Source organism: Babylonia areolata, chromosome 19, assembly GCF_041734735.1.
Source record: "Babylonia areolata isolate BAREFJ2019XMU chromosome 19, ASM4173473v1, whole genome shotgun sequence".
Taxonomy (NCBI): domain Eukaryota; kingdom Metazoa; phylum Mollusca; class Gastropoda; order Neogastropoda; family Buccinidae; genus Babylonia; species Babylonia areolata.
This window is the reverse complement of record NC_134894.1, coordinates 17,953,882-17,979,766: the sequence shown is the minus strand read 5'-3', so window position 1 is coordinate 17,979,766 and position 25,885 is coordinate 17,953,882. Positions and strand designations below refer to the sequence as shown.

At 42.8% G+C, this 25,885-nt stretch overlaps 1 protein-coding gene across 2 annotated transcripts in view; it reads right to left on the bottom strand.

The window, feature by feature from the left end:
• LOC143293509 (erythroid differentiation-related factor 1-like) overlaps window positions 1–25,885 on the bottom strand; it is a 39,320-nt gene that overhangs the window by 11,513 nt on the left and 1,922 nt on the right. The window contains exons 2-19 of one of the 2 annotated variants that reach the window (XM_076604411.1): window positions 25,654–25,885; window positions 24,939–25,002; window positions 23,144–23,269; window positions 20,346–20,408; window positions 19,334–19,410; window positions 17,343–17,469; window positions 16,670–16,800; window positions 15,091–15,202; window positions 13,770–13,917; window positions 12,551–12,771; window positions 11,331–11,423; window positions 10,362–10,529; window positions 9,164–9,279; window positions 7,330–7,562; window positions 5,945–6,139; window positions 4,315–4,527; window positions 1,458–1,672; window positions 470–619 (exon numbers count right to left, since the gene is read on the bottom strand). The exon at window positions 25,654–25,885 is cut by the window's right edge and continues 19 nt beyond it. In XM_076604411.1, coding sequence (XP_076460526.1) covers window positions 470–619; window positions 1,458–1,672; window positions 4,315–4,527; window positions 5,945–6,139; window positions 7,330–7,562; window positions 9,164–9,279; window positions 10,362–10,529; window positions 11,331–11,423; window positions 12,551–12,771; window positions 13,770–13,917; window positions 15,091–15,202; window positions 16,670–16,800; window positions 17,343–17,469; window positions 19,334–19,410; window positions 20,346–20,408; window positions 23,144–23,269; window positions 24,939–25,002; window positions 25,654–25,885 — 2,684 coding nt within the window. The remainder of the gene's footprint in view (window positions 1–469; window positions 620–1,457; window positions 1,673–4,314; window positions 4,528–5,944; window positions 6,140–7,329; window positions 7,563–9,163; window positions 9,280–10,361; window positions 10,530–11,330; window positions 11,424–12,550; window positions 12,772–13,769; window positions 13,918–15,090; window positions 15,203–16,669; window positions 16,801–17,342; window positions 17,470–19,333; window positions 19,411–20,345; window positions 20,409–23,143; window positions 23,270–24,938; window positions 25,003–25,653) is intronic. The other variant, XM_076604412.1, reaches the window with a different exon arrangement.

Sequence of the window (25,885 nt, the reverse complement as noted above, 5' to 3'; positions counted from 1 at the left end):
CAAAAACAAAGAACTGCCTATTTGATATTGATCCTGCTCACAAACACAAACAAATTCTTTGTCAGCACTCATGATTTGAATACTGAACAAGGAAGATTTACAAACATTCTGAATGCTCACAATCTGAATATTGAACAAGGAAGATTTACAAACATTCTGAGAAAAGAAAAACGATTATGTAATGTGTGTGAAACTGTTGATGAAAAATTCTATTTCCTTTGACACACGTATTTCGTTTCATAACTTGTGAAACAATCTTATGATGATTGTACTCCACTAATCAAACGCAATCAAATGAAAGATACAGGACATTAATCTGAAACCAAGTGACAGTCAGCTGCGATGGTTCTTAAAAACAACAACAAAAAACACTTGCCACATGTGTTATCTGAGCACTGCATGCAGCCCAGACAACCTTGAGAAACCAAAACTGAAGCTGTCGTTCAGTGCCTGTGGCAACGATCCTCACCTTGTGTTTGTCCATGGCGGGCGGGGGGTTGTGCTGCAGGTGGAAGCCGAAGCCCAGGTAGGTGGAGGAGAAGTCCCACAGGATGTTGTTCCTCAGCTGGGTCTGCCCATGCTCCACACGCTGCAGGGCGCTCCGGAAATGATCACATGCCTGAAAGTGATGCCGCATAATGGGAACATTGTGTGTGTGTGTGTGTGTGTGTGTGTGTGTGTGTGTGTCTGTCTGTCCGAGTGTGTGTGTGTGTGTGTGTGTGTGTGTGTCTCTGTGTATATCTGTCTGTGTGTATACAGGCATACATGCAAGCGTGCATGTGTCTGTGTGTGTGCGTGCGTGTGTGCGTGCATGCATGCATGCGTCTGTGTATGTTTAAGAATTTCAAGAAAGAAATGGTTCCATAACAAGAAACTTACCGTAACATATTTCACATCAAACACACTGCTAATGATTGTCAAGTATCAAACTGCTACATAATGAACTGTGAACTTGTTTTCATTTCTTTTTAGTATGCTTGTATTTTGTTATAGTATTTTTTGTTTAGTTTTGTTTGAATAAGTGTACAAGTTTTGCTTTGTTTTGCAGCGATGCACTCTCCCTGAGGAGAGCAGTCTGAATTTAACACAGAGAAATGTGTTGTGACAAAATGTAATGCAATACACTACTCATTTCTTCCATGTGACAATAGACAGACCACCACTCACTGCCCTTTCTCCCAAGTTTGACACAAAAATCAAAATGAGCATTAATTCGGCTGAGATGATAAACTGAGGTTCTGTGTGCAGCACACGCTCACTGCACTGAAAAAGAACCCATGGACAACTTGAGTGTTGTCCTTCGGCAAAATTCTGTGGAAGAAAATCACATTCAAGGCCTGAATGAGTGCGCTGGGTTATGCTGCTGGCCAACTATCTGCCTAGCAGATGTGGTGTAGCGTAAATGGGTTTGTCTGAACACAGTGACGCCTCCTTGAGGAACTGATGCTGAAACTCACATCTTCTATGTGCCGTCTCATGGCACGAATGACGTCCTCCTGTTCGTCCTTCACATTTTTGTAGGCGTGGAAGGCAATCCTGTGTAGTCTGGTGATGTTGAGCATGACGATCGTCTCGTTCTTGCTGTCCTTCACCTTGTGGAAGCACTGCAATCCTTGGCCAAAGTGGTTCAAACTGCTTGTCCATGCACTCTCCAGGTCACCAAATGCGGCACCTGTGTTTAAAAAAAAAAAAAAAAAAAAAAAAAAAATCTAAATCGTTATAATTGGAAAAAAATAATTACAATAAAAAGAAGAAGAAAAACAAGACATGTGCAATGAAATCCTGAACTTGTGCTCTAAGCAGTATTCTGCTATCAGCGTATTATCTCATTGCGTAGCTGCCATATAGGGTCAATATATGATATGATGAATGGTATGGATTTTTATATACCGCTTGTCCTCAGTCGGAAACCAAGTTGTGAGCACTTTACAAACACAGAGTCATTTGCATTTGATAGTCTGTCATATCTGACCATGACCATCAGAACAGCACAGGAATGTATGAAAGAGTTGTTTGTGGACACTTGCTGAAATGTGTAGCTGATCGCATAGATCCTTTGCAATTTGCATACAGGGCTAAACGAGGTGTTGATGATGCAACAATTACTTTAATTTATATTATCACATGTCATTTGGACAAATCTGGAACATATATTAGGGTACTTTTTATAGATCTGTCCGCTGCTTTTAATACTATTCAATATCATATTTTAATCAGGAAACTTGTAGACCTAGATGTAACAGATGACCTTATTTTATGGATAAGACAGTTTTTATGTGATCGGCACAGCGTGTTGGTCTGAATGTCAGTTCTCCTGGCCAGCCCATAATGTCTGAAAATATTACTGTGAATACTGGAGTTCCCCAGGGTTGTGTTTTATCCCCTTTGCTTTTCTCCCTCTACATTAATGACATCAGGTGCTCAGACCTTTTTCTCAATCTTGTAAAATATGCTGACGACATGGCATTAGTAGGTCTTTTAAAAGATGACTTTTCAATTTCACAGTATTTTTTCTAGAAATTAGTGTCATAAACTCTTTTCTAAAGGATAACTTTCTGCAACTTAACGTGGAGAAAACAAAAGAACTTGTTTTAGGCAGTGAAAGGGATACAAACACACAAAATCCAGTTATTATAGATCAGAAACATGTGGAAATAGTGGACAGTTTTAAATATCTACTAGGGACTATAGTTGACCACAATCTCACATTCAATGAACATGTCGATGCCACTGCCAAGAAAGCGCACCAGAAACTCTTTTTACTGCGAAAATTAAGAAGTTTTAATGTTAATCCACACATACTTAGGCTGGTGTACAGAAGCCTGATAGAAAGTGTCATGGCTTTCAGCACTGTCGCCTGGTTTGGTAATTTGACTGTCAAATTAAAGACAAAATTAGGACGAGTTGTAAACCTGGCCAGCAAAATTGTAACCAGGCCCCAGCAACAAATGAACACCCTGTACCAATCCGCTCTTTGCAGAAAAGCACACCAAATTTTTTAATGATTCCACTCATCCACTTAACTCTGTCTTTCAGAAACTTCCTTCTGGCAGACGAAGTAAAATCCCTCTTGCAAAGAAGAATGTGTACAGAAAGTCATTTGCCCCCTCTGCTGTTGCTGTGATAATGATTTGCTCAAATAATGTTTTTATTACTTTGCCTGTGATTTGTTTTTTGGTTTTTTGTTCTGATAACAATAGTCTTTTACTCCGTATGTATGCATACAACTGTGATTTCATATCTTAAAGTTAAATTTATCTTAATTTTCTTTTCTTATGACGATTAATGTCTGCATAGCTGTAAGGGAAGTGTGTATGGGTTATTTGTCTATTTTCATTTCATTTGTGTCTTAAATTGTTATGATCTTCTTAATGAATATTTTCCTTTTATAAAACAAGAATGTTTCACTTTATGTTAAAATGTTTTTGTTGAAGCAGACAATAAAGTATTTTGAATTGAACTGAACTGAATTGGAAGCAACTGGTATTCCGACTATCTGGGCTGGAATCTTTTGATTACAGAGGAGAGTGTCTTGATCAAGTTTAGGACAGCTGGTGCTGGGATGGTCTCCAAAGGCCAGCTAGCCCCCAATCCTGCAGTATTAAGAGCCAGTGCAATCTTGCAACCTAGTTTTTAACAGTCATAGTCCTTCAATAAAGAAATAAGCTGTCAATGAATTCCCATTGCAGTGGAGAAAGCCATTGATCATATGGTTATCACTCTGCTGCTGTCCCATCTGTAATACATAAGCATAAATATGTGTTCGCTTTGCGGGAAGGGGGAAGGGGGGGGGGGGAGGCTGCTGCTGCTGCTTCACTTTTCATGAGTGGCCTTCCAGTTATCTGAGACATCTTGCATATTTCACAATGTTTCATCACATCAATGTAATATTAATTATGATGCTATTGAAATCCACTTTGGTTAAAAACAAAAGAGAAGAAGAAAAAGAAGCAGAAGCAGCAGCAACAGCAGAAGAAGAAGAAGAGGAAGAAGAAAGAAGGAGGAAGAAAGAAGAACGAAGACAAAGAAGAAGAAGAACAACAACAACAACAACGACAACAAGCAGAAGCAGCAGCAGCAGCAGAAACAGAAAAAACAGAAAGGAAAAAAAAACTGAAAAAAAAGCAGAAGTAGAAGAAGAAGTAAAGCAAAAACAAAAATCCAAAGAAGAAGCAGCAGATTAAAAAGAAGAAGAAGAGAAAGTAGAAGTAGAAGAAGAAAAAGAAGAAGAAGAAGAACACGAAAGAAGAACAAAAAAGAGGCACAACACCACCACCACCACCAGCAAACAGATGAAGCCGACGAAGAGCTCACCGTCCTTCAACAAGGTCTCAGCCTGCGTCATGGAGATCTTGCCAAGCTCGTTGCAGAGGGCACCCATCTTCTTGGTGACGTCGCCCATGAGGTCGCGGACAGTGGAGGTCTGTGACTGGCGGCGCGCTGTGTCTCTCAGGGCCTCCAGGCAGCGCAGGGCCAGACCCAGGTTCTCACGCCGGTTCGTCGTCCACTTGTACACCCACCCCAGCTCTGCAACACAACACAAAGACAACATAAAAACAAGAGAGGCAAGGCCTTCAAGACTCACTTGTGATACACTTAAAAAAAAAAAAATCTAATTGTTAAAATGTGTTCTGTATTTGTTATTATAAAGCTTCGTGTTAAAAAAAAGAAAAAAGAAAAAAAAAGTCCTAACCAGGTTCGAATTAAGTCCCCTAGCATTAATTACAGAGTAATTTCCCTTATTTACTACCTGCACCAAAACGTTTGCAAAATAATAAAACTTCCATGCTTAGCAAAAGAAGTTCCTGTTTGAACAAAAAACGATAATGACTGCTCTTGTTGTTGGGTCAGAATATCAGATCAAAGTGCCAAGTTTAGAGAATACAAAAAATATAAATATAACAGTAAATGCAGTTTGCATATAATTAGGCTTCCTTTTTTATTTTTTTGTGCCCATCCCAGAGGTGTAATATTGTTTTAAACAACATGACTGGAAAGAACTGAATTTTTCCTATTTTTATGCCTAATTTGGTGTCAACTGACAAAGTATTTGCAGAGAAAATGTCAATGTTAAAGTTTACCACGGACACAAAGACACACACACAGACAACCAAACACCGGGTTAAAACATAGACTCACTTTGTTTACACAAGTGAGTCAATGACATGCTTCTGATGTGTCAGAAAGAATGTGTGTATTCTAAACCCCAACAACGAAAAAAGGGAAACACGCACAGTATATGCATCACACAAAAAAGTAAGTATCATGATTTTCGGCAGTACATCAACTTGTAGACCTACCCCAGCTCTTTCACACAACACAAAGACGCGACAGCATCAAAATGACATGCTTCTGACGTATCAGAAAGAATTGTGTATTCTGAAACCCCCGACAACAAAAAAGAGAAACACACATATATATACATCAAATACACAGTCACACACATACATTCCACAAAAAAGTAAATGTAATAGAGATAAAGTGAGAGGGGGTGGAGGGGGGGGAGTGTGAATGTGTGGGTGTGGGTGTGTGGGTGATTCTATGTGTGTGTGTGTGTGCATGTACGTGTGTATGTGTGTGTCAAAGTCTTATTTTCTGATAGTACATAGAATGACAACAGCTGCATCTTTTAATTTTTTTTTTATATCCAGCCATCTATTACAATGAAAAGAGAAGAAAGATCTGAAAAAAGCGTTGAAATACAGTGCAGGCATGCATGTGTAAGTGTGTGTGCGTGTGTGCTTATACAAGAACTAACATGTCCCTATGAATGTTTTCTCTGTGTGTATTGAATGTGCGCATGTGCATGTGTGTCTATGCGTGTCTGTGTGTGTGTGTGTCAGTGTGTATGAGTAAAGTGTATGCAAAGAGTGTATGTGTGTGTGTGTGTGTGTGTGTGTGTGTTTGTGTCTATGTGTGTGTGTGTGTGTGTGCAGCACAGTACCTGGCTCAGGCAGCACGCTCTGCGCACTGTCCAGAATGAAGGCGTCCTCCTCGCTCATGTCGTCGTAGCCCCTCTGCTGCTCCTCACAGCCGCCCCCCGTGGCCAGCAGGTGGCGCACCTCTGATGTCGTCTTCAGGATCAGCATCAGCAGCATCTGGTCCGCCTCCTTCGACGGCTTCAGGCACGCCATGGACTCTTGACACCACAACACGTCACAACATGTCATTCTTCAGGCACACCGCTCACGAGACACCACAACACACCATGTAATAGCATTTATTTTTGTGGCACTTTGAATGAATGTGTGGTTGAGATTGCGCGTGCATGTTGTTGCTTGTGATGCTAGGGGAAGCAATTGCGTGTTAGTGCTTGTGATGCTAGGGGAAGCAATTGCGTGTTTCTTATGAATATGATTTTATTGTGATCATCGTTCCTCAGTGTCAGTGAGTACAGTTCTGGATAGCTTAGCTGATCCCGTCACAGCAACTGTAAGCCAGAGCGTGAGAATCGGCTGGACCGGACGGGTCCTAGTGTTTCAATGTTTGGCCTGTTGTCACACTGATGAGAGGTTCGCGCATTGTTGCGTATTGTCGCGCGTTGTCGCGCATTGACATGCATTGTCATGCATTGACGTACTGACGAGATCAGAATAAAGAAACTCTGTAAAACGACCTTGTGCGAGGTGTTCATTCCCTTTTCCTCCCCCTCTTGTTCTTCCTTACCCTCTTGTGGAAAATGCTGTATCGAAGATAGAACCCACCTCGAACAACTACAACAACCACATCACTAGTGCCTCCACCCAAAAACGGAGTGACTGCCAACATGGTGGGGGTAAGAACGGACATAAAAGCCCACACTCGTGCATACGAATGAGCGTGGGAGTCAAAGCCCACACACACTGTCATACATATACATGCTTTTCCTTTCTTCTTTGTGAGGGCACGGTGTTGTTATAAAGAAGCTGTCAGCTAATCTGTTTTACCATCAATGTGAAACGCTTGTCAATGTCACAGGAAAAAAGGGAAAAAAATCGTATCATATCATATCTGTGTGTGTGTGTGTGTGTGTGTGTGTGTGTGTGTGTGAGAGAGAGAGAGTGTGTGTGTGTGTGTGTGTGTAGAAGTAGTAGGGTACTTAAACATTTTCACATGTGTGACATTGAATGTTCCTGTGTTGTGTTGTGTGTTATGTTTTGTGTTCATGTGTGTGTGTGTGTAGTGTGTGTGCTATGTGCATGCACGCACGCATATGTGTGTGTGTGTGTAGTATGTGTGTGTGTGTGCATGCGTCCGTATGTATGTGTAGGTGCTCACACACACACACACCACACCTACACACACACAAACACCACGCACTCCACCCCCCCCAACCACCCACAAACTCACCAAAGCAGTGCAGGGCGTAGCGGATGTGCTTGAGGGCCATCCCGGGCTGCTTGTTGGCCAGGAACTCTGAGGCCAGCACGTAGTTGGCCATGGCTGCCTTCCTCAGCAGCAGGGCCTTGCTCAGCTTGTGCCAGCTGTCCCCCATCCCCCCCGGCCACACGCTGCTCCGCTGGATCAGCATTGTTGACTGGGGAGCCTCAGGGGCCGTGGCAGCGGGGCGCAGAGGTTCGTACCTAGTGATGATGACAACGGTACCTTAATTCATAAAGCCCTCACCCCGACTACGGAGTGCGATTGCCTACATGGACGGGTAAAACAGGTCATACATGTAAAAGCCCACTCATGTACATACGAGAGTGAACGTGGGTGTTGCAGCCCACAAACGAAGAAGAAGATAAAGTGCTCTTTCAATGTAAATCATGCTCAATTGCGTTCCAATTAACCCCTTCAGTGCCTGGGGGAAAAACAATATAGAAAGTGGTGTTTCAAGTCATAAAAAAAACACAATATCCAAAACAATAAGGCCAAACTGAGAAAAAGTCTGGAAATATACCACTCTAGATAAACAATGTGAATGTTCAGCCTCCCAGAGTTATTTCCCTTCTTCTGATGACTTCATCAGTGATGTCACTATGCACATAGGTGATACATGCTATGGCACTCAAGGGGTTAAAACATGCATTTAAGACACTAAAGTGGAAAAAACTTATATGCATTAACCCTTTACATAGTCAACCAAATGCTCAAGCACAAATTTATGCACACTGACACACACATATACATACACACACACACTCATCACACACACACTCATCACAGACTACACACACTGATAACATATATCACATGAAAAAGCCTAAATAATGCCATATTATATCACGATACTTAATTAAAAATCCTATCACAATACTTAAACTATTCCCCCATATCACAATACACAACTTCCAACTCTTAGTACCGGTCACATACATCACAATACAATAAAAAAAACACAAAAAATCTACATTTCCAGCTGCAAAATTTAAAAGCAGTCACACCCTCCCTCCTAACAACACAAACAGGCACTCATTTGTGTGCATCATGCAAGGTGAAGTTGAAACAGGTGCGTCTTATACCCTTTCACTGCCAAGTTTTAGTGTGAAAAACACTCCGCAGCGCCAAATTTTTTAAACTCAAAGCTCTACGTCACAGGCTTCGGCTCATGTAGGGACAATATAACGGACTTGTCCCCTTCAAACTGGGCCTGGAGATGAAGGTTAGTCAGCATTCTACTGCGAAGGAAGCTGGCTGCAGCTGTCAAGCTTTGTTACGTTATGAAAAAGGATCCACTTAACATGACCAGAAATGTCAACCCCTGTCAAGTGTCAACAGGAACAATCAGAAAACTTGATTGGAACATTCTGAATTTGGTAGGAACACTCGGACTCTGTGCCACATCTGGAAACGTACATTCTATTTACAAGGCATACAAACGCTTTGGCCTACCTGCAACATGGTGTAACTGCTACTGGAGGCTGTTTGTAACTGTTAACAGCGACTACCCTGGCCTCGTGATCGATAGGTCTAGAGCGACTGGGTAACGTTACAACAGGAAAGCCTGTGACCATGCTATGTAGTCGAAAATTAACTCATCAGAACAATTTTGACGTTAGCGTAACGTCGGAACAAACTGCGATTGAGCGTAACAAAATATGGCGAAATCATAACAAATGGCATCTCTGCATGACCCTTTGATGTCAACTTAGGTCGCCTTTGGCAGTGCACTGTCCAGTCAACTGAAGTCACCAACAGCAGCAAAAGAGTTAGATTATATAATATAAAAGTAGAAAACCACCTGAGGGGGATGGCCTCGCTGGACTTGCACGTGCGCTGCTCCTCCACAATGTTGCTGTTGCTCCGTTGGCTCTGCAGCGTCTTCATCTGCAGGTCCCGCCCAAGGCAGCTCAGACCCTGCGGTCATCACCATCATCATCACATTCGTAATAATAATGATTTACACATACACACACACATGCACAGCCTGCAACATTATACCAAACTGACTGCTTGAGATTGATTTTAAATTCACTTTGAGCTGAAGTTTAATGCAAACTGGATGGCAAGGAGTTCCCAGTTTTGAAAGCAGTGAAACTAAAACCATGTTCCCCCTGTCTTCATTTTACATTCTGGAACAATAACAACAACAGAACAGTAAATAATGCAGGTGATAGGTTGGGGGCACAGGGGTTGTGAGATGGTGGGGGTTGTTACCAGGTGCAGTATCTGTCCCCCCTCTCTCCCATCCAGCCCACTCATACCCTCACCCCTCCACAAGGAGGCAAGGCAACGCCCAGTCCTGCCAGACACAGAATCAGGCCCACCATAAATTAGGAAAGAAACTAAACCTAGTTCCCGGGAAGTCTGATGGATGGATTGTGGGATTGGGAGGCGGCGGAGGGGATGGGGAGAGTTTCCTCTTGGGACTGCATTAATTGCTTTCACAGGAAAATCAGTGACACCACTTAAAACGTACACAAGATGCAGTTCTTTGCACTTCAAATTAACACACCACACTGACTTCCCTTTCCATTTCACCAGGCTGCAGTGGCCAAGGGAGTTAATTCCCCAACAACATGCCCCCTACCTTGCGGATGCACTGCAGACCATCCTTGCAGCGTTCTGTCAGGGGTGCCAGTGATGCCCTGCATAACACAATACAACACAACACAACACAACACAGCAGGCTCCTACCTTGCGGATGCATTGCAGACCATCCTTGCAGCGTTCTGTCAGAGGTGCCAGTGATGCCCTCCACAACACAACACAACATACTATACCACAATACAAAAGAACACAACACAACACAACAAACATGATACAGCACAACACAATACAATACAACACCTCCCTACTTTGTTGAATCACTGCAGGCCGTCCTTGCAGCATTCATCAAGAGTGCCGGTGATGCCCTCCAGAACACAATACACCACAATACAACACAACACAATACAATACACCACAATATGCCATAACACAACGCAACACGCCCCTACCTTGCGGATGCACTGCAGACCATCCTTGCAGCGTTCGTCAGGTGTGCCAGTGATGCCCTCCAGGTTGACTCGGCGTGGTGCCTGCAGGTTCCCTCGGGGAGCCGCCATCAGGTCCTTCACCGACACGCTGAACTCTGACCTCTCCTCCTCACCCTCCTCCTCCGAGCTCTGGAACTCATCACACAACTGATGTCCAGCCTTCAGTCACAGGTTAGTTACAACTGTCTTTTTTTTTTTTTAGTTGCCCTATCGTCTGCACCATTTCAGTGGCATTGCTCCATGCCGCTCATTCCGAGTCCCCCTACACAGCCACACCCAGGTTTGTCTGTCGCAGTCCCAGCATCAGCAGTCCACAGGGAACCATGGATGTTAGGTTGCCAGGAGGCAAATTGTTTTCCATATAAACAAAAAACAAAAAAAAAGAGAGAAAAAAGAAGAGAAAAAACAGTTTCCTGACTTAACTCTTCACATGAATTGCTTTCATCTCCTGCAATAAACTAACTCAACAGCTGAGAGGTTAAAGCGTTGAGCTTTCAATCTGAATGTCCTGGGTTCAAATCCTGGTCACAATCAGAGTATCTGGTGGGGTAAGGGTGAATATCTTTCTGATCTCCCAGGTCAGCAGGAGACGGGAATAATACTTTTAACTGAAGAAGCCCCCAGAATCCCCATGTGGGATGCTTTGAAAAAACAAAGCTGTAGGTGAGATCTGTCTTACACATACTACTACTACTAATTCTTAATGATACTAACAGTTGTGTTCTACCACAAAATATCTTTCAATGAGCTGTGGATGCTTACGAAGTAAAACATTTCACAGCACACACGACTGCACACAAGCACAAGCACACACACACACACACTTAAGGCATGCAACACACACCCACACCCATATACACGCACCCCCACCCACCCCCTCACACAGAGAGTTTTAACACCCACACACCCCTCCCCCACTCCCCCACACACCGGGTCCTCAGGCTGGTCCTCAATCCACACGTTCCTGATGCAGCTGTCAGGGATGTACAGGTCTGACAGCAGGTAGTAGGATGATGTGCACACCTGGAATGGACAGACAATTACATTCTTTTTTAATCATTTATCTACTTATTTATCATTGCTGTTTATTGCCCAGCAGACTACGCAAGGCTGAAAACACTGTCAGTATTAGTCCTGCAGCACATGAAAGGAAAAAGAAAGGAAAGGAGATCAGGCACAAGGGTAATACAGTATATCTGTCATTCATGTCAGTGCTTGTCTTGACAACCAAACCTTCAAAGTTGGAAAAAAAAGACCAAAAAATCAAAAACAACAAACAAGACCCCCCACCCCCACCCCCCAAACAAAAAAAACACAACAAACAAAAAACAACAATCAAAAAACACAAAACAAGATATGTTTTTGAACACACAAAAAAAAATGTATTAGTTTAAACAAGCCACCACAAGCTGAAAATGCAATTCATTGCACTTGTTAAAAAATGTCCTCTCTCTATAAGAACAAAATTTCACCCCCCAGAATTTCACAATCAAGCACACACACAAACACAGAAGAACATAATATTCCTAAGCAAACACACACACGTTCAGTCTTTCATTCACACACACACATACACATTCATACACACAAACATTTACACACGCACATGCACACTCACACATACACACACACACCCAACCAGCCCCCCCAACCCGCCACAAAACACACACACAGAGTACTCACACACACACTTACATACATGCTCACATATTCACCCACTCATACACACACACACTCTCACAAACACACACGCAAACAAAGACATACACTCTCACACTCCCCCCGCCCCCCATTCCCCAACACACACTCTCACACACACATAAACTTCCTCCCCCTCCTCACCAAGCGTACCAGAGCCGGGTCGCATGAGGTGACCTTTGCAGCACCAAGTTTACTGAGCGATAAGAATGTTCATATGTTCCTAAGTATATAAAATTTGCTGTAGAGTTAGGAACATTCCTGAACCATAAGCAAACTTAGTGATGCCAAGTTCGCTGATGCAACCTACCCCAGGTTTGATCCTGGTGTACAGAGGTGTGCAGCTGGGTTCTGATGCTCACATACACACACATACAAAAAGACAACCACTCAATCAAATCCACACACATGTACCCCCCCTCCCCAACCCACCACCCTCCACTCCCCCTCACCTCGGCATGCTCCGTCTCATCCAGAAGCTGCAGACAGGTGTGCAGCAGGGCCTTGATCTGCGGCACCTGGCCAGGTGAGCGGCCGGCCAGGTGCATCTTGCGGCCCACGCGGTACAGCAGCATGGCCACGGGGATGGTGAAGGGGTTTGAGCCCTGGTTGGGCAGGCTCTTGTCGCACAGCGTGGTCAGGTCGTACAGCTTCACCACATCAGAGCGGTTACCTGAAAAAAAAGAAACCCACGGACGTATTGCTTTGTCTCCTCCCACCCTCTCACTCCCCCTTGTGTCCCCTCCCACCCCCCTCCCTTTCACAGGAGTATTCTTGTCGCGCGCGTGTGTGTGTGCTTGTGGGATGGTGTTTGCTATGTGTGTGTGTGTGTGTGTGTGTGTATTCTGTGCCTTGTTTCCTGTGATTATTCATATCTGCAATTTACATTGACACCCAAGCACACACAAACACACACAACTCCCGGACCCCCCACCCCCACCCTCATCCCCCATGACCACAGCATGGAGGGGGTGAAGAGGGAGGGGCTTTGTGTGCGTTGTGTGTGTAACATTTATATGCATACAAACACACACATGCACATACACACACACAAGCACTCTCACACACCACCTCCCTACAAACGCATGCACCCCCCCCCCCCCCCCGAGAGGTGACACACTTTTAGAGCCAGTAGGTCTGTCCCTCCTTGGGTGGAGCACACACACACACACACACACACACACACACAACTGTATGTGCTAACGGCACCTGGTGGGTTAAGGGTGGAGATTTTTCTGATCTCTCAAGTCAACATATGTGCAGACCTGCTTGTGCCAGAACCCTCTTCATGTTTATACACAAGCAGATCATCAAATACACATGTTAAATTTCCTGTGATCCATGCCAACGTTCAGTGGGTTAAGGAAAAGAGAACATACTCACATGCACATCCCCCAAAACAGAGTATTGCTGCCTACAGGGCGGGGTAAAAACGGTCATGCATGTAAAAGCCCACTCGTGGACATACAAGTCCACGAATGAAGAAGAAAAATAATTGTATGCATGCACAAACACATATAAACACACATACCAAGACACTTGTAGAGCCAGCAGGTGTGTCCCTACTTGGTGGCGTGCACACACACACACATTTGTATGCACACATACAAACATATACACTCAGACACACACAAACATACACCCCCCTGCACCCCTCCACTGGTGACTCACACTTGTAGAGCCAGTAGGTGTGTCCCTCCTTGGTGGCGCTGTTGCGGAGGAAGGAGAGGATGTTGGTGGCGATGTCCTTGACCTCGTGGGTGTTGAACCCTGAGTTGGGCAGTTTGGGGATGTCCTCCGTCTTGATCAGCTCGTATTTCTGGTCATGGAACAGTCACAGTTTGTTGTTCATTTGTTGTGTTGGTTGTGTTGGTCGTGTCGTGTCGTGTTGTGTCGTGTCGTATTGGTTTGGTTTGTACTGTATTGGTTTGGATTGGTTTGGTTTGTACTGCATTATATTGCACTGTACTGTACTATAAAATACTGTACTGTACTGTATCGGATTGGATTGGATTGCTCTGTATTGTATTCTATTGTGCAATATTTTGTCAGAAAACATTTCTCTGTGTGAAATTCAGGCTGCTCTCTCCAGGGAGAGCGTGTCGTTACAGAGTACAGAGCAGCGCCAACCCTTTTTTTCTGCCAGCAAGTGTGAGTATTTGCTATCAAAGTAGGGTTTCTTAGAATTTTGCCTGGGAAAATCCTTTAGTGGCTGCGCGTGCTTTTACGTGAACTACGACCATGCTGCTCTGTAATTTATCTCATCTGACAGACCAGCACCCAGACCAATGCTCAAAGTCCAGTGGAAGAGGGATCAAAGACTGTGGTCCACATACAGGACTCGAACTGTGGACACTCTCTTCCTAGTTCTGACCAATACCACTAGCACATTGCTGTTACAGCATTTCTATCTTCACACATTCAGAGTACAGTGCAGCGCCAACTCTTTTTTTCTGCCTGCAAGTGTAATTGTTTTACTATCAAAGTAGGGTTTTCTTAGAATTTTGCCTGGGAAAAGTTTATTGCCAGTTTATTGCGGAAGACAGAAGTGTGGGTTTTGCTTTCAGCCAACACAAAAATCTGTACGATTCTTCTTCTTCTTCTGCGTTCACTCGTATGCACACGAGTGGGCTTTTACGTGTATGATCGTTTTTACCCCGCCATGTAGGCAGCCATACTCCGTTTTCAGGGGTGTGCATGCTGGGTATGTTCTTGTTTCCATAACCCACCGAACGCTGACATGGATTACAGGATCTTTAACGTGCGTATTTGATCTTGTGCTTGCATATACACACGAAGGGGGTTCAGGCACTAGTAGGTCTGCACATATGTTGACCTGGGAGATCGTAAAAATCTCCACCCTTTACCCACCAGGCGCCGTCACCGTGATTCGAACCCGGGACCCTCAGATTGAAAGTCCAACGCTTTAACCACTCGGCTATTGCGCCCGTCTGTACGATTCAAAAACCCTCTCATCCACACCCGAACTGACCTGCACAAAGCCGCCGTCATGGTAACACATGGCCACCTCTGGCACATTGCACATGAGGTTGTCCAGCCAGTAGTCCAGGCCTGTGACCACGTTGATGGGCTGGGAGGAATCCCTGCAACATCCCCACACAGTCATATATAGAATATAATAGCTTTTTTGTACTGCTGTGTGCTGGGGTGAATTTTTGCATTTTTCGGTAGGGTCACTAATCTGTTCACTGCTCATTCATTTATCTAGACATCCATACCATTTTTTGCATGTTTTTTCCTGATACCCTCGGCTATGCTGTGATACCAAAATAATTTGGGTTTATGGGTATTTAGTAAGGGAAAAATTGATAAAATAATCATTTCTTTCTAAGAAATAACTTTTCCCCATAAAACACTGCATAGATCGTTTTTTGGTGTTTACTGAATATCAGAACAAGCATCTGGTACACACATTACAGCCAGTAAGTGTTCTTCTGAGATGTAATCCATGCATAACTGGGGGTACTGACAATCCAGCACAAAGGGACATAATTTCACTTTTTTCAGTGGGTTCACTTGTCTGTTCACTACTAACATATTTGTTGAAATATCCCCCCCACCCCCTCCCCCTGCATTTCATTTTATCTCATTATCTATCTGCTTACTTTTTTATGTTATCCATTTTATTTATTTATCTATTTATTTGTTTATTCATTCATTAATGTAATGATGCATCCATTTATTTGTTTATGCACTTCTTTTTTCCCCTCAAGGCCGGATGAAGCGCATTGGGTTACGCTGCTGGTCAGGCATCTGCTTAGCAGATGTGGTGTAGCATATATGGATTTGTCCGAATACAATGATGCCTCCTTGAGTAACCAAACTGAACCGAACTGAACTGAACTGAACTGAACTCTCCCTGTGGAAAGCAGGCGGAGGAATTTCACACAGGAAAGTTTGTTGTGACAAAGAGTAATGCAAGACAATATAACCTGTACCTGACACTGAGACAGTGTTCAAGTCTGTCCAGACTGCAGACCAAAGTTGAGAGTCCAAAGTCTGTGTGCAGCGTCCAAAGCATTTGGCCAGTTTGTGTAACACGCCGCAGAAGCACATTTTAGTGGATTCGCAGAGGGTGACCTATTTCTGTTCTTGTGTTTATTTCGTATCTTTTGCCTTTTACGCATCTTTGCCTTAACTATGCATCTTTCCCTTCACTATCCTTCAACGCATTTATTCATTTCTTTATCATGTCCTATTAATTTATTTGATTTTTATGTTAACATTTTACACAAACCTAGGACAGGCTTTCAAGGGCTGATAAGCATGTTGGGTAGATGCGAAGGCATCTGCTTGTTTTTGTTTTTTTTCCCCAACACATCTTTATTCATCCATTTTGAAATTAATTGTGCAGGCTCATCACTCACCAAACACAATATCTCAGCCCACAGCTGAGTCCAATACACACACACTCAACACAACATGACAAAGGTTGGACCAAAAGATCAAAAAGCTACATGTATATAAAGCAAAATACAGCAGATGTAGTGTAGCGAATCTGGAACTGTCGGCGCACTCTGACACCTCCTTGAAAACAAGACACCACCGACCTGAGCCTGACACTGACACAGGGGTGGTCTCCAACGCTGAAGACGGGCAGGTCGGTGCCGATCAACATGCGCAGGTGCTCAAACGTCCACAGCATCTCTCTCCGGAACTCTCCCTCTTCACCTAGCTTCACCTGTCACCACAAACATCAACAGAGAACAGTGAGACAGTGAATGTGTGTGAGTATGGGAGACAGCAAGAGAGGGGAGAGAGAGAGAGAGAGAAAAAACAAATGTGAGTGTGTGCGTAGGAGGGTGTGTGTGTGAAAAATGCATACAAAACTTACTCTGACATCAACATAGACAAGACAGACAGACACAGACACAAACACACACACACACACACACACACAAACATGCACACACACACACACACACACACACATACACACACATCCATTATATGCGCCCTTCCAACAAACACACTCACTGACAATCTCAACACAAATACACATACATACACTGACACACTCGACACACTCACATGCATACACAATTAACACACACAATGACACACTCAACACACATACGCAATGACACTCAACACACACACAAACACACACACACACACACTCGCACAAACATACACACACACACACTGAAACACTCTAAACACACACACACACACACGCAACACACACAAAGACACACACCGGACACGCACTCAGCACATCACCTGATCAATGGCGGGCAGATGGTCAGCGACAAAGTGCTGGACGACAGGGGAGGGTGAGGTGGAGGGGGAGACGTGGCGGAGGTCAGCCTGAGACACCTCCACCTCCTGCCCACTGTGCCCCACAAGACTGCCACACAAACAAGGAACCAACGAACCAATTAACTTTTTTTTCTTTCTTTTTTTCAGTTTCAAATATTACATCCTACAATGAATTAAAAAAACATTCAACAAATGATAAACGTTAATGACTGACAAACATTAAAAAAAAAAATAGCAGGGGGAAAATGATCAAAAGAAAACAACAACAACAAAAACAAAAAAAACCACCAACACCAAAAAACTCTATATAATGTACTAATCATAAGAAACTGGTCCCAGTATGGAAGAGATGTACATATTAGTGCAAGAGTATCACACTTTTCTACAAATTAGAAAAACTCCACAGACTCCATCAATATTTCATACACAATTGGAGAGAGAGAGAGTAGAAAAAAAAAAAAAAACACAAAAAAACTACATGTGACTGAGATGTGATACATTTTGATTTCATTTTCTTTTATTATCATATCTATTTTTGGCACACAAGCATAGCTGTTTGTAAGCTTTGAGTGACATTAGACAATCAGAATCTGATGTAGTAAATAATTCATCTCTCAAGAAGTCCAATGTATGGATGCCACCTTTTTTTTTCCAGTTCTGCCTGCATGAACCAATCAACTTGATTCACAGTATACAACATGCTTAAACATTAGGAAGGGTGTGCAGCTCCCTTTCGTGGTCGACTTTTTGTCGCTCGCACAGTGAGAAGTAGGTCATATGACGACGTGGACAGCCCCCTCCCGTAACTGGCTTCTCTGAGTTTGCACTTTGCTTTTGTTCAGACAACTTTTCAGCAGAGTTCATAAATGAATCAGTTTGAAAACATAATGGCACATATATGACAAGAAACACACTCAAAGTAAACATAATAGATTAAAACAAAAAATGTAATTATAAAACCAAATATATCTTGTAAACTTGCAACAATTGTCACCGAAAAATGTTCAAAATCCTTGAGTCAGAACAGCAATTTCCACAACAAAATTTTAGCCTTTCGGTGACCTGGTAAAAAAGGAAATAGAGACATCAATGCTCATGTGGTTCTTTCTAAAAATAACCAGGGAACCCCAACAAAAATTTGACGAAAGCGGGCCTGCACACCCTCCCAATTTCCACACTTAGTTGTGTGCTCAAAGCACCACACAAACATTGCTCATACCGGGTATTTTCTTATTTCTATAACCCATCGAATGCTGACATGGATTACGGGATCTTCAACATGCGTATTTGATCTTCTGCATGTGTATACACCAAAGGGGGTAGTATCAGTACAGGGACTATCAGGTCTGCACATCTGTTGACCTGGGATATCAGATAAATCTCCACCTTTTACCCACCTTGCACCATGACTGGGATTCAATCCCTGCACCCTCAGACTGAAATTTGAACACTTATCACTCGGCTATTGCACCCCTCCTTTGTAGCACATGAGTCAGGCTGAACTCCTATACTCTTTTCATGAGTTGGTTTTTGTTTGTTTTAACATCCCACAGACCCACCTGCAGTGCATTCTGTCCATTTTCAAAATGTCAGCGATGCCTGTTTATGCATTATGATTATCAGAAGTCCTGATATGAATGCAATGACTTCTAACTCTGCACTAGATTTCTGGGTGATAATACACCTTCTTCTGCAATTTCAACTGGATGTAATAATGTCACATCCATCATGTATTATAGTAATATACAGGAGTCTGACTAATTTGTAAAAAAAAAAAAAAAATGCTGATCATGTTAAGAAAAAACCTGGGTCAGGTTGATTCTATTTCTGGGAATTTAAACTCAGGACAGGTAGCACTGTTTTGAACTGATCACTTTTCAAGATGTTTTGGAGCTTTAGCTATGTATCTTAATACCAGAGTAAGAAGTCTTAGAAAATGAACATCCACTTACCTCTTGTACAAGAATTTGGAAAACATTAGCCTTTTCTGAAGAACAGCCTGTGATTTCACCTGTCTGGGTACATATTTCTGTGAATAAAAACAAACCAAAACATCCAAACTGGCTAATCTTCATCAAAACTTTACACACACACACACACAAACTCTCTCTCTCCCACTCAGATATAATATGATAAGCATTTGAACCCAGTGCAAAGAAATTCCTTGAAAATGAAAAAAAAAAAATCAATTTGTGTGCAGTTGATATTGAAAATAGTGACAGCAAACATTTCACAAAGTTGACAGAAAAAAAGATATGCTATTTGCCTGAAAAAAGAAAAAAAAGATATGCTATTAGCCTGAAAAAAACAACAACAAAAAACGCCATTTTCATTTCATTTTTTTTTTTAATCATTTTTTTAAATGTCACTTTCTCTTCATAATACTTGCAGAACAACATTGCTTTTTGTTGCATTGAGTTTACTTTATTTCTGTGTTAAGCACACTCTTCTTGATTTTATATATTTTGAAAATCCCTACAAAGCATTTATTTAGATATCTTTAAAGTTTTCATATGGTGTTTTCATATGCCTGTTTATCATCATAATGATAATAATAATGGGTATTTATAATGCGCTCTACCTCCTTAGCACAGAGGCCCAGAGCGCTTATAATCAACATCAATATGGGGAGGGTTGGGGGGGGGGGGAGTGGGAAGGAGGGGGGCAAATTATGACAAAAATTTACATAAAAAGAACAATAATCCAAACTTACAAACAAATCACATGGAATGTGTCAATTACAAAGTATGCACACACACACACACACACACACACTCATTTCCGTGCATGGACCTGAATGCAAGAATACAAGCCCCCCCAAAAAAAAACAAAAGTACATTCCAATCTATGATCGCTGAAAAAAAGATCTGATTTTGAAAGATGTCTATAAAAACAGCAACAAAGAAACTAGCATACAAACTACAAAATGTAAAAAAAAAAATATTTTTAAGAGCTCCAACTCACCATTTCATCTTCATTCTTTACCACAGTGTTTTTGAAAAACTCCCTAAGCCAGGTCCAGTTTTCCTGTGCAAACAAAACAATTGAACATGAATAAACGATACTTTTACTATGGGTAAAGGTGGGCTGTAATACTGAGACAAGACCCAAGGGGCACTGAAACATTACATATATTCATCTTTCACACACCATACAAACAAAAAGAGAGATAAAAAAAAAAAAAAAAATTTAAGCCAACATGAGCACACACACAAAAAATCACACAAACACACATTAACTAATAATTTCTCCTTAGCAGTAGACACAAAAATAATTTCCCTGTCAATAAGCAAAATTTTGACAAGAGCAACATGTGTGGTTTGTCCGTCAGGATCGACGAGGGCCATCTAGTCATCCTGGGGGGGGGGTGGGTTGGGCTCTGTGGGTGCGCAGATGACTGGTCAGGCCAATCCGCGCCCAGAAGATTCTGACGCAGTGTGGACAGGGGATGGTGGCGGTTGTCGGGGACTTGCTGGCACTGCTTTTCGTGGCCTGTCTGCATTGCTCTGCTGCAGCGATTCTGTTGGCCTCACAGGATTTGGCGCCTTTGTGGACAGCTGAACGCCACTTTGGTCTGTCCATTGCATTCAGCTCCCATGTGTCGTGGCTGATGTTGAAGGCCTTCAGAGAAACTTTCAGAGTGTCTTTGAAGCGCTTCTTTTGGCCTCCATGGGAGCGCTTGCCATGCTGGAGTTTGCCGTACAGCAGTTTCTTGGGGAGCCAGTGGTCTGGCATGCGAACTACATGGCCTGCCCAGCGCAGCTGGGCCTGCATCAAGATGGTGTAGATGCTGGGAAAGTTTGCTGGAGTGAGCACCTCTGTGTCAGGGATCTTCTCTTGCCACTTTATGCCGAGATGTTTTCTGAGGCTGGTGGTGTGGAACTGAGTGGTTCAGCTTTTTGGCGTGGCGTTTGTAGACCTGTCCATGATTCACATCCATAGAGCAGTGTGGTGAGAACTATGGCCTTGTATACTTTGAGCTTCGTCTCCAGGGTGATGCCTCTCCTGTTCCAAACTTTCTTATGGAGTCTGCCGAAGGCAGCGCTGGCTTTGGTGTGTCTGGCATTCACCTCGTCGTCGATGACAACTGTGCGAGAGAGTGTACTGCCCAGGTATGTGAACATGTCCACCGCATTCATTCGTTGGCCGTTGATGAAGATGTTTGGTTCAACGTAAGGCTTTCCTGGAGCTGGCTGGTGCATCACCTCAGTCTTCTTTGTGCTGATTGTGAGGCCAAACTTGTCACAGGCAGCAGAGAACTTGTCGACGCTGTATTGCATGTCAGCTTCAGAGGCAGCGTTGAGAGCGCAATCATCAGCAAACAGAAAGTCGTTGACAGTGTCTGTCCTCACCTTGGTTTTTGCTTGAAGCCTCCTGAGGTTGAAGAGTGAGCCATCTGTGCAGTACCTGATGCCAATGCCTACGTCAGCGTCTCTTAAGGCATCTGTCAGCATGGCTGAAAACATGAGACTGAACAGGGTGGGGGCAAGAACACACCCTTGCTTGACTCCGTTGGAGACAGGGAATGGTTCTGAAGTCTCTCCGTTGTCTTGGACTCGGGCCAGCATCCCATCGTGTAGTTGCTGTATGATGGTGATGAACTTCCTGGGACATCTGTACTTATGATTCTCCAAAGGCCATCTCTGCTAACAGTATCGAAGGCCTTGGTCAGATCGACGTAGGTGGAGTAAAGGTTGGCGTTCTGTTCCTGACACTTCTCCTGGAGCTGCCTGGCAGCAAACACAATGTCGATAGTCCTGCGTTCTTTCTGGAAGCCACACTGGCTCTCTGGTAGGAAACCTTGCTCAAGGTGCGCTATGAGACGGTTGAGTAGCACTCTGGCCAGTCTTGCCTGCGATAGACGGCAGGGATATTCCACGATGGTTGTCACAGGCCTGATGATTTCCTTTGCGCTTGTACAGGTGTATGATGGAAGCGTCTTGAAGTCCTGTGGAACTGCCTCATACAAAGTTAACAAAGACATAACAGACACTCTATGGCCCTTGGTTTTTGGAAATCTCTGCCACAAAATATCAGACACTGCTTCACTATCAAGTAGTTTGGCCTTACAGCTTACATGAGTAGATTTTAGGTAGTTAGAGCTTGTCCAATACTTCTGAAAGCAAATAATGTGCATCTTGGGAAAAAAAACAATTTTATTCATAATTATTTGATGCTTTCAGCAGTCATGGAAGCAGCCATTTTGCACAAGGTTATGATGTCACAAGTTTGAAGATTCACGTTAGCTTTTGGCTGACTTGCGAAGCAGATCAAAACAAAATCATTAAAAAATACTAAGCAAGGACTTAAAAAAAAAGGGAAAACAAATACTAAGCAAGGCGTGTGTTGGACTGGATTTTGGTTTAGTTCCATAGAAGTTTTTACCACAGTTTACAGAAGTAGAGTTAAAACATGCTGCTGAAACGTCAACAACACAAGACACATCAAAGTTGTGGATGTAGACATTGAAACTATATGTCTGCCAACTCTGTCATGCCCAAAGAAAACACATACTACAGAGACAATGATTTGACTCTTGCAGCTCTAAAAAATTGTGAATGTGAAAGGTCAGCACTTTGGTAGGGGGATAGCGCCATATAATAAAATGTAAAATATCTATTTATCAAAATTACTATCATTTTAACAGTGGACAGCCACTGACCGATTTTTGGTGCAGGAGCTGTAGGGTTAGTGCTGCATTTGAAATGTAAAATATATATTTATCATAATTATTATCACTCTAACAGTGGACAGCCACTGACCGATTCTTGACGTAGGAGATGCTTGTGGATGTCAAAGTTGTCCAGGAGGAGGGTGCGTCCCACGCGGTGCACGATGAGGCTGGCATGGGAGTTGTCGTAGGGAATCTTCAGCAGCCGCTTGATGTTCTGAACAAACCAACCAGTTAACCAACACCACATGAATCACACCTACCAGCAGAGCAACATGAGAAAGAATGTTTACAACCTTCTGTTTTCATGAATATGAGTGTGCATTCTTAAATATACATAAACACAGATACACAAATGTGTCATGTGATATCAAGAATATGTGCATACACCTAGCAATACACAAACACACACCACGTAAATTCATGAAGTTATGCATGCACATAAAAATACATTAACACATACACACATCATGCAAAAACATGAACACTAACAAGATATGGACAAAGGATAACATTCTGCAGTGTAACTTACAACATAATATTCATCTAACCCTTAAACATCAGAGTGTGATTCACTTAAGAAGACTTGAAATGATAGGGGAGGCAGGCAATAAGAGGAAAGAGAGTGGTACGTGCAGACAGTATGATGAAAGAATGAAGAGACAACATTGCCGAAATGTATATATGTGTGCATGCATGCGCATGATGCACCATGTGTCTGTATATTTACCTTTGCTTGCATACAACTGTGGGTGTGTTGGGGTGGTTGAGTGCGATCATCTGGTCTCCTATGACTGAGCACTGGAGAATTCTGTTTGTGTTTCCATGACGTATGTTTGTCTGTGTCACTCTGTGTGCATGTTCCTTTCTTCATGTGTAAGGTAAGTCAAAGTGTGTGTATTCATGTGTCTGAGCCAATCCCTGCTTGCATGCAAGTGGGCATGTATATGTGTCTGGATTCCTATCAGACTGAGTCCCTGTGCATCCATCTTTGTGTGTTTCTCTTTATGCACCACATTTTGTATTCATATATGGATATTCAAATTTTCATGTACAAGTGTAAGCTTTATAAGAATGTTATGTCAACTGCAAGTTTTAACCACCTTTGAGTGTATATACATGGGTGTGTATATCTGTGGGTGACCCAGAGAAAAAGAAGACAATGCATGTGTGCTCACATACTAGTGTATATATATATTTCTGAGTGTGTGTGCCCTGTGGCACACAGTCACAAATGTACATCTACATTCATCAGTTTAAATAATATAAACCACTAAATGCCCACATTTCTTTCATCACCCTGTCGCATGTGTCCCCACGATCAATGAACTCGTGCAAACGCTTTCAAAAATGTGAAAGCCTCTTCAGCTACACAACATTCCACAATGCAGGCCCATGGAACATACACAGTGTTCTGCTCAATGCTCTGGCTTCCTAAGGCTGTTAAGCTGGGGGTGAGCAGTGAGGATAAGCTCTCACTGCTCACAAGGCATACGTGTCACTGAAAAGCAGAAGGGGCCAAGGCAAGTAACTGGCACTTTAAATAGTTAAAACCAGTCACTTTGGGTAGATGGCACTCATCAGCCTTGGGAGACAGTCCATCCAAGGGAAGGAAAACCCCCCGATTCCAAACCTCCGCTGACTTGCAGCTATGTATCCCCTTAAAGGAAAAGTTTCAGGAGACAACCCTGAGGAAAAATAAGGGCAGGTGATGCTCTTCAGTCTTGGCTGGCATATCACCTTTGAGAGGGAAACTCAGACAAAAAAAAACAACAACGCAGAAGACGGATGTACTGGGCTCCTGTGGCGCATAACAGCAGTACAACATAACTACGTCTAATGGATGAACAACCTCTGACCATCTGACGAATATGAATAATGTTTACCTCTGCTTCTGACACAACATCCACCTCTCCAGCATAGTCAGGGTAGCAGTGTGCCATCGCAAAACTGAAAAATAACACGAAATGACACAGTGTGAACCAGCCAGTGAAGATATCATAATCCAATCCTTAATAATATTCAATCATTTAATTTCATATTAGTTATTCTGTTTGAAGCATGTTCATACTGTTATCTCATAATCTATATACTGAGTGACAGCCTTGATCTATAGCCATTGGAAATGAGACAATATTTTCAATAATAAACAATAATACAATGATAATATAATAATGGAAATTTATGTAGTACCATACAATGCTCAAGGCGCCCAAAACTATGAATGACAGCTCTCTGCTGACTGCTATCCTAACAAGCTGAGCATGGCTGTATACTGGTAATAGAGATCTAGAATGATGGAAGTAACATCATGTCATCAGTTGAACGTAACAGTAGCCAGACACTTGTCAAATCAAGCAAACATACACACTCATACAAACTGTCATGCACAATCACACATGCTTAGCCACACATTCACGCATGTGCATGCACATACACACTGATCAATGAATTGTAAACAAAGCAATACATATACCAAAAAAATTGTTCTAACTAAGAAAAATAAAAGATACCTAATCATTCAGTGAATCAAAACTGCCAAAAGTTCCAAGAGTTAGCAACTGACAAGTATATTTACATTCATCAAAATGCTCAACAAACCTAGAACACTCAGAGTGCTGGCGTTGCCAAGCAAGGTCCCTCAGGTGCTGTTCCTCACGAGAGTCACTGCACAGCCAATTGTCAGGAGCATCGTTCAGGTTAGTGTTCATGCTCAGCTGAGAAAACTGCACAGGAAACTGCGTGTCGGACCACTTGACAACAGCTGTCGACTTGACAATGTCACGTTTCGGAGAAATAGCAACCTGGTTCTGTTGTTCTGGTTCCACTTTAG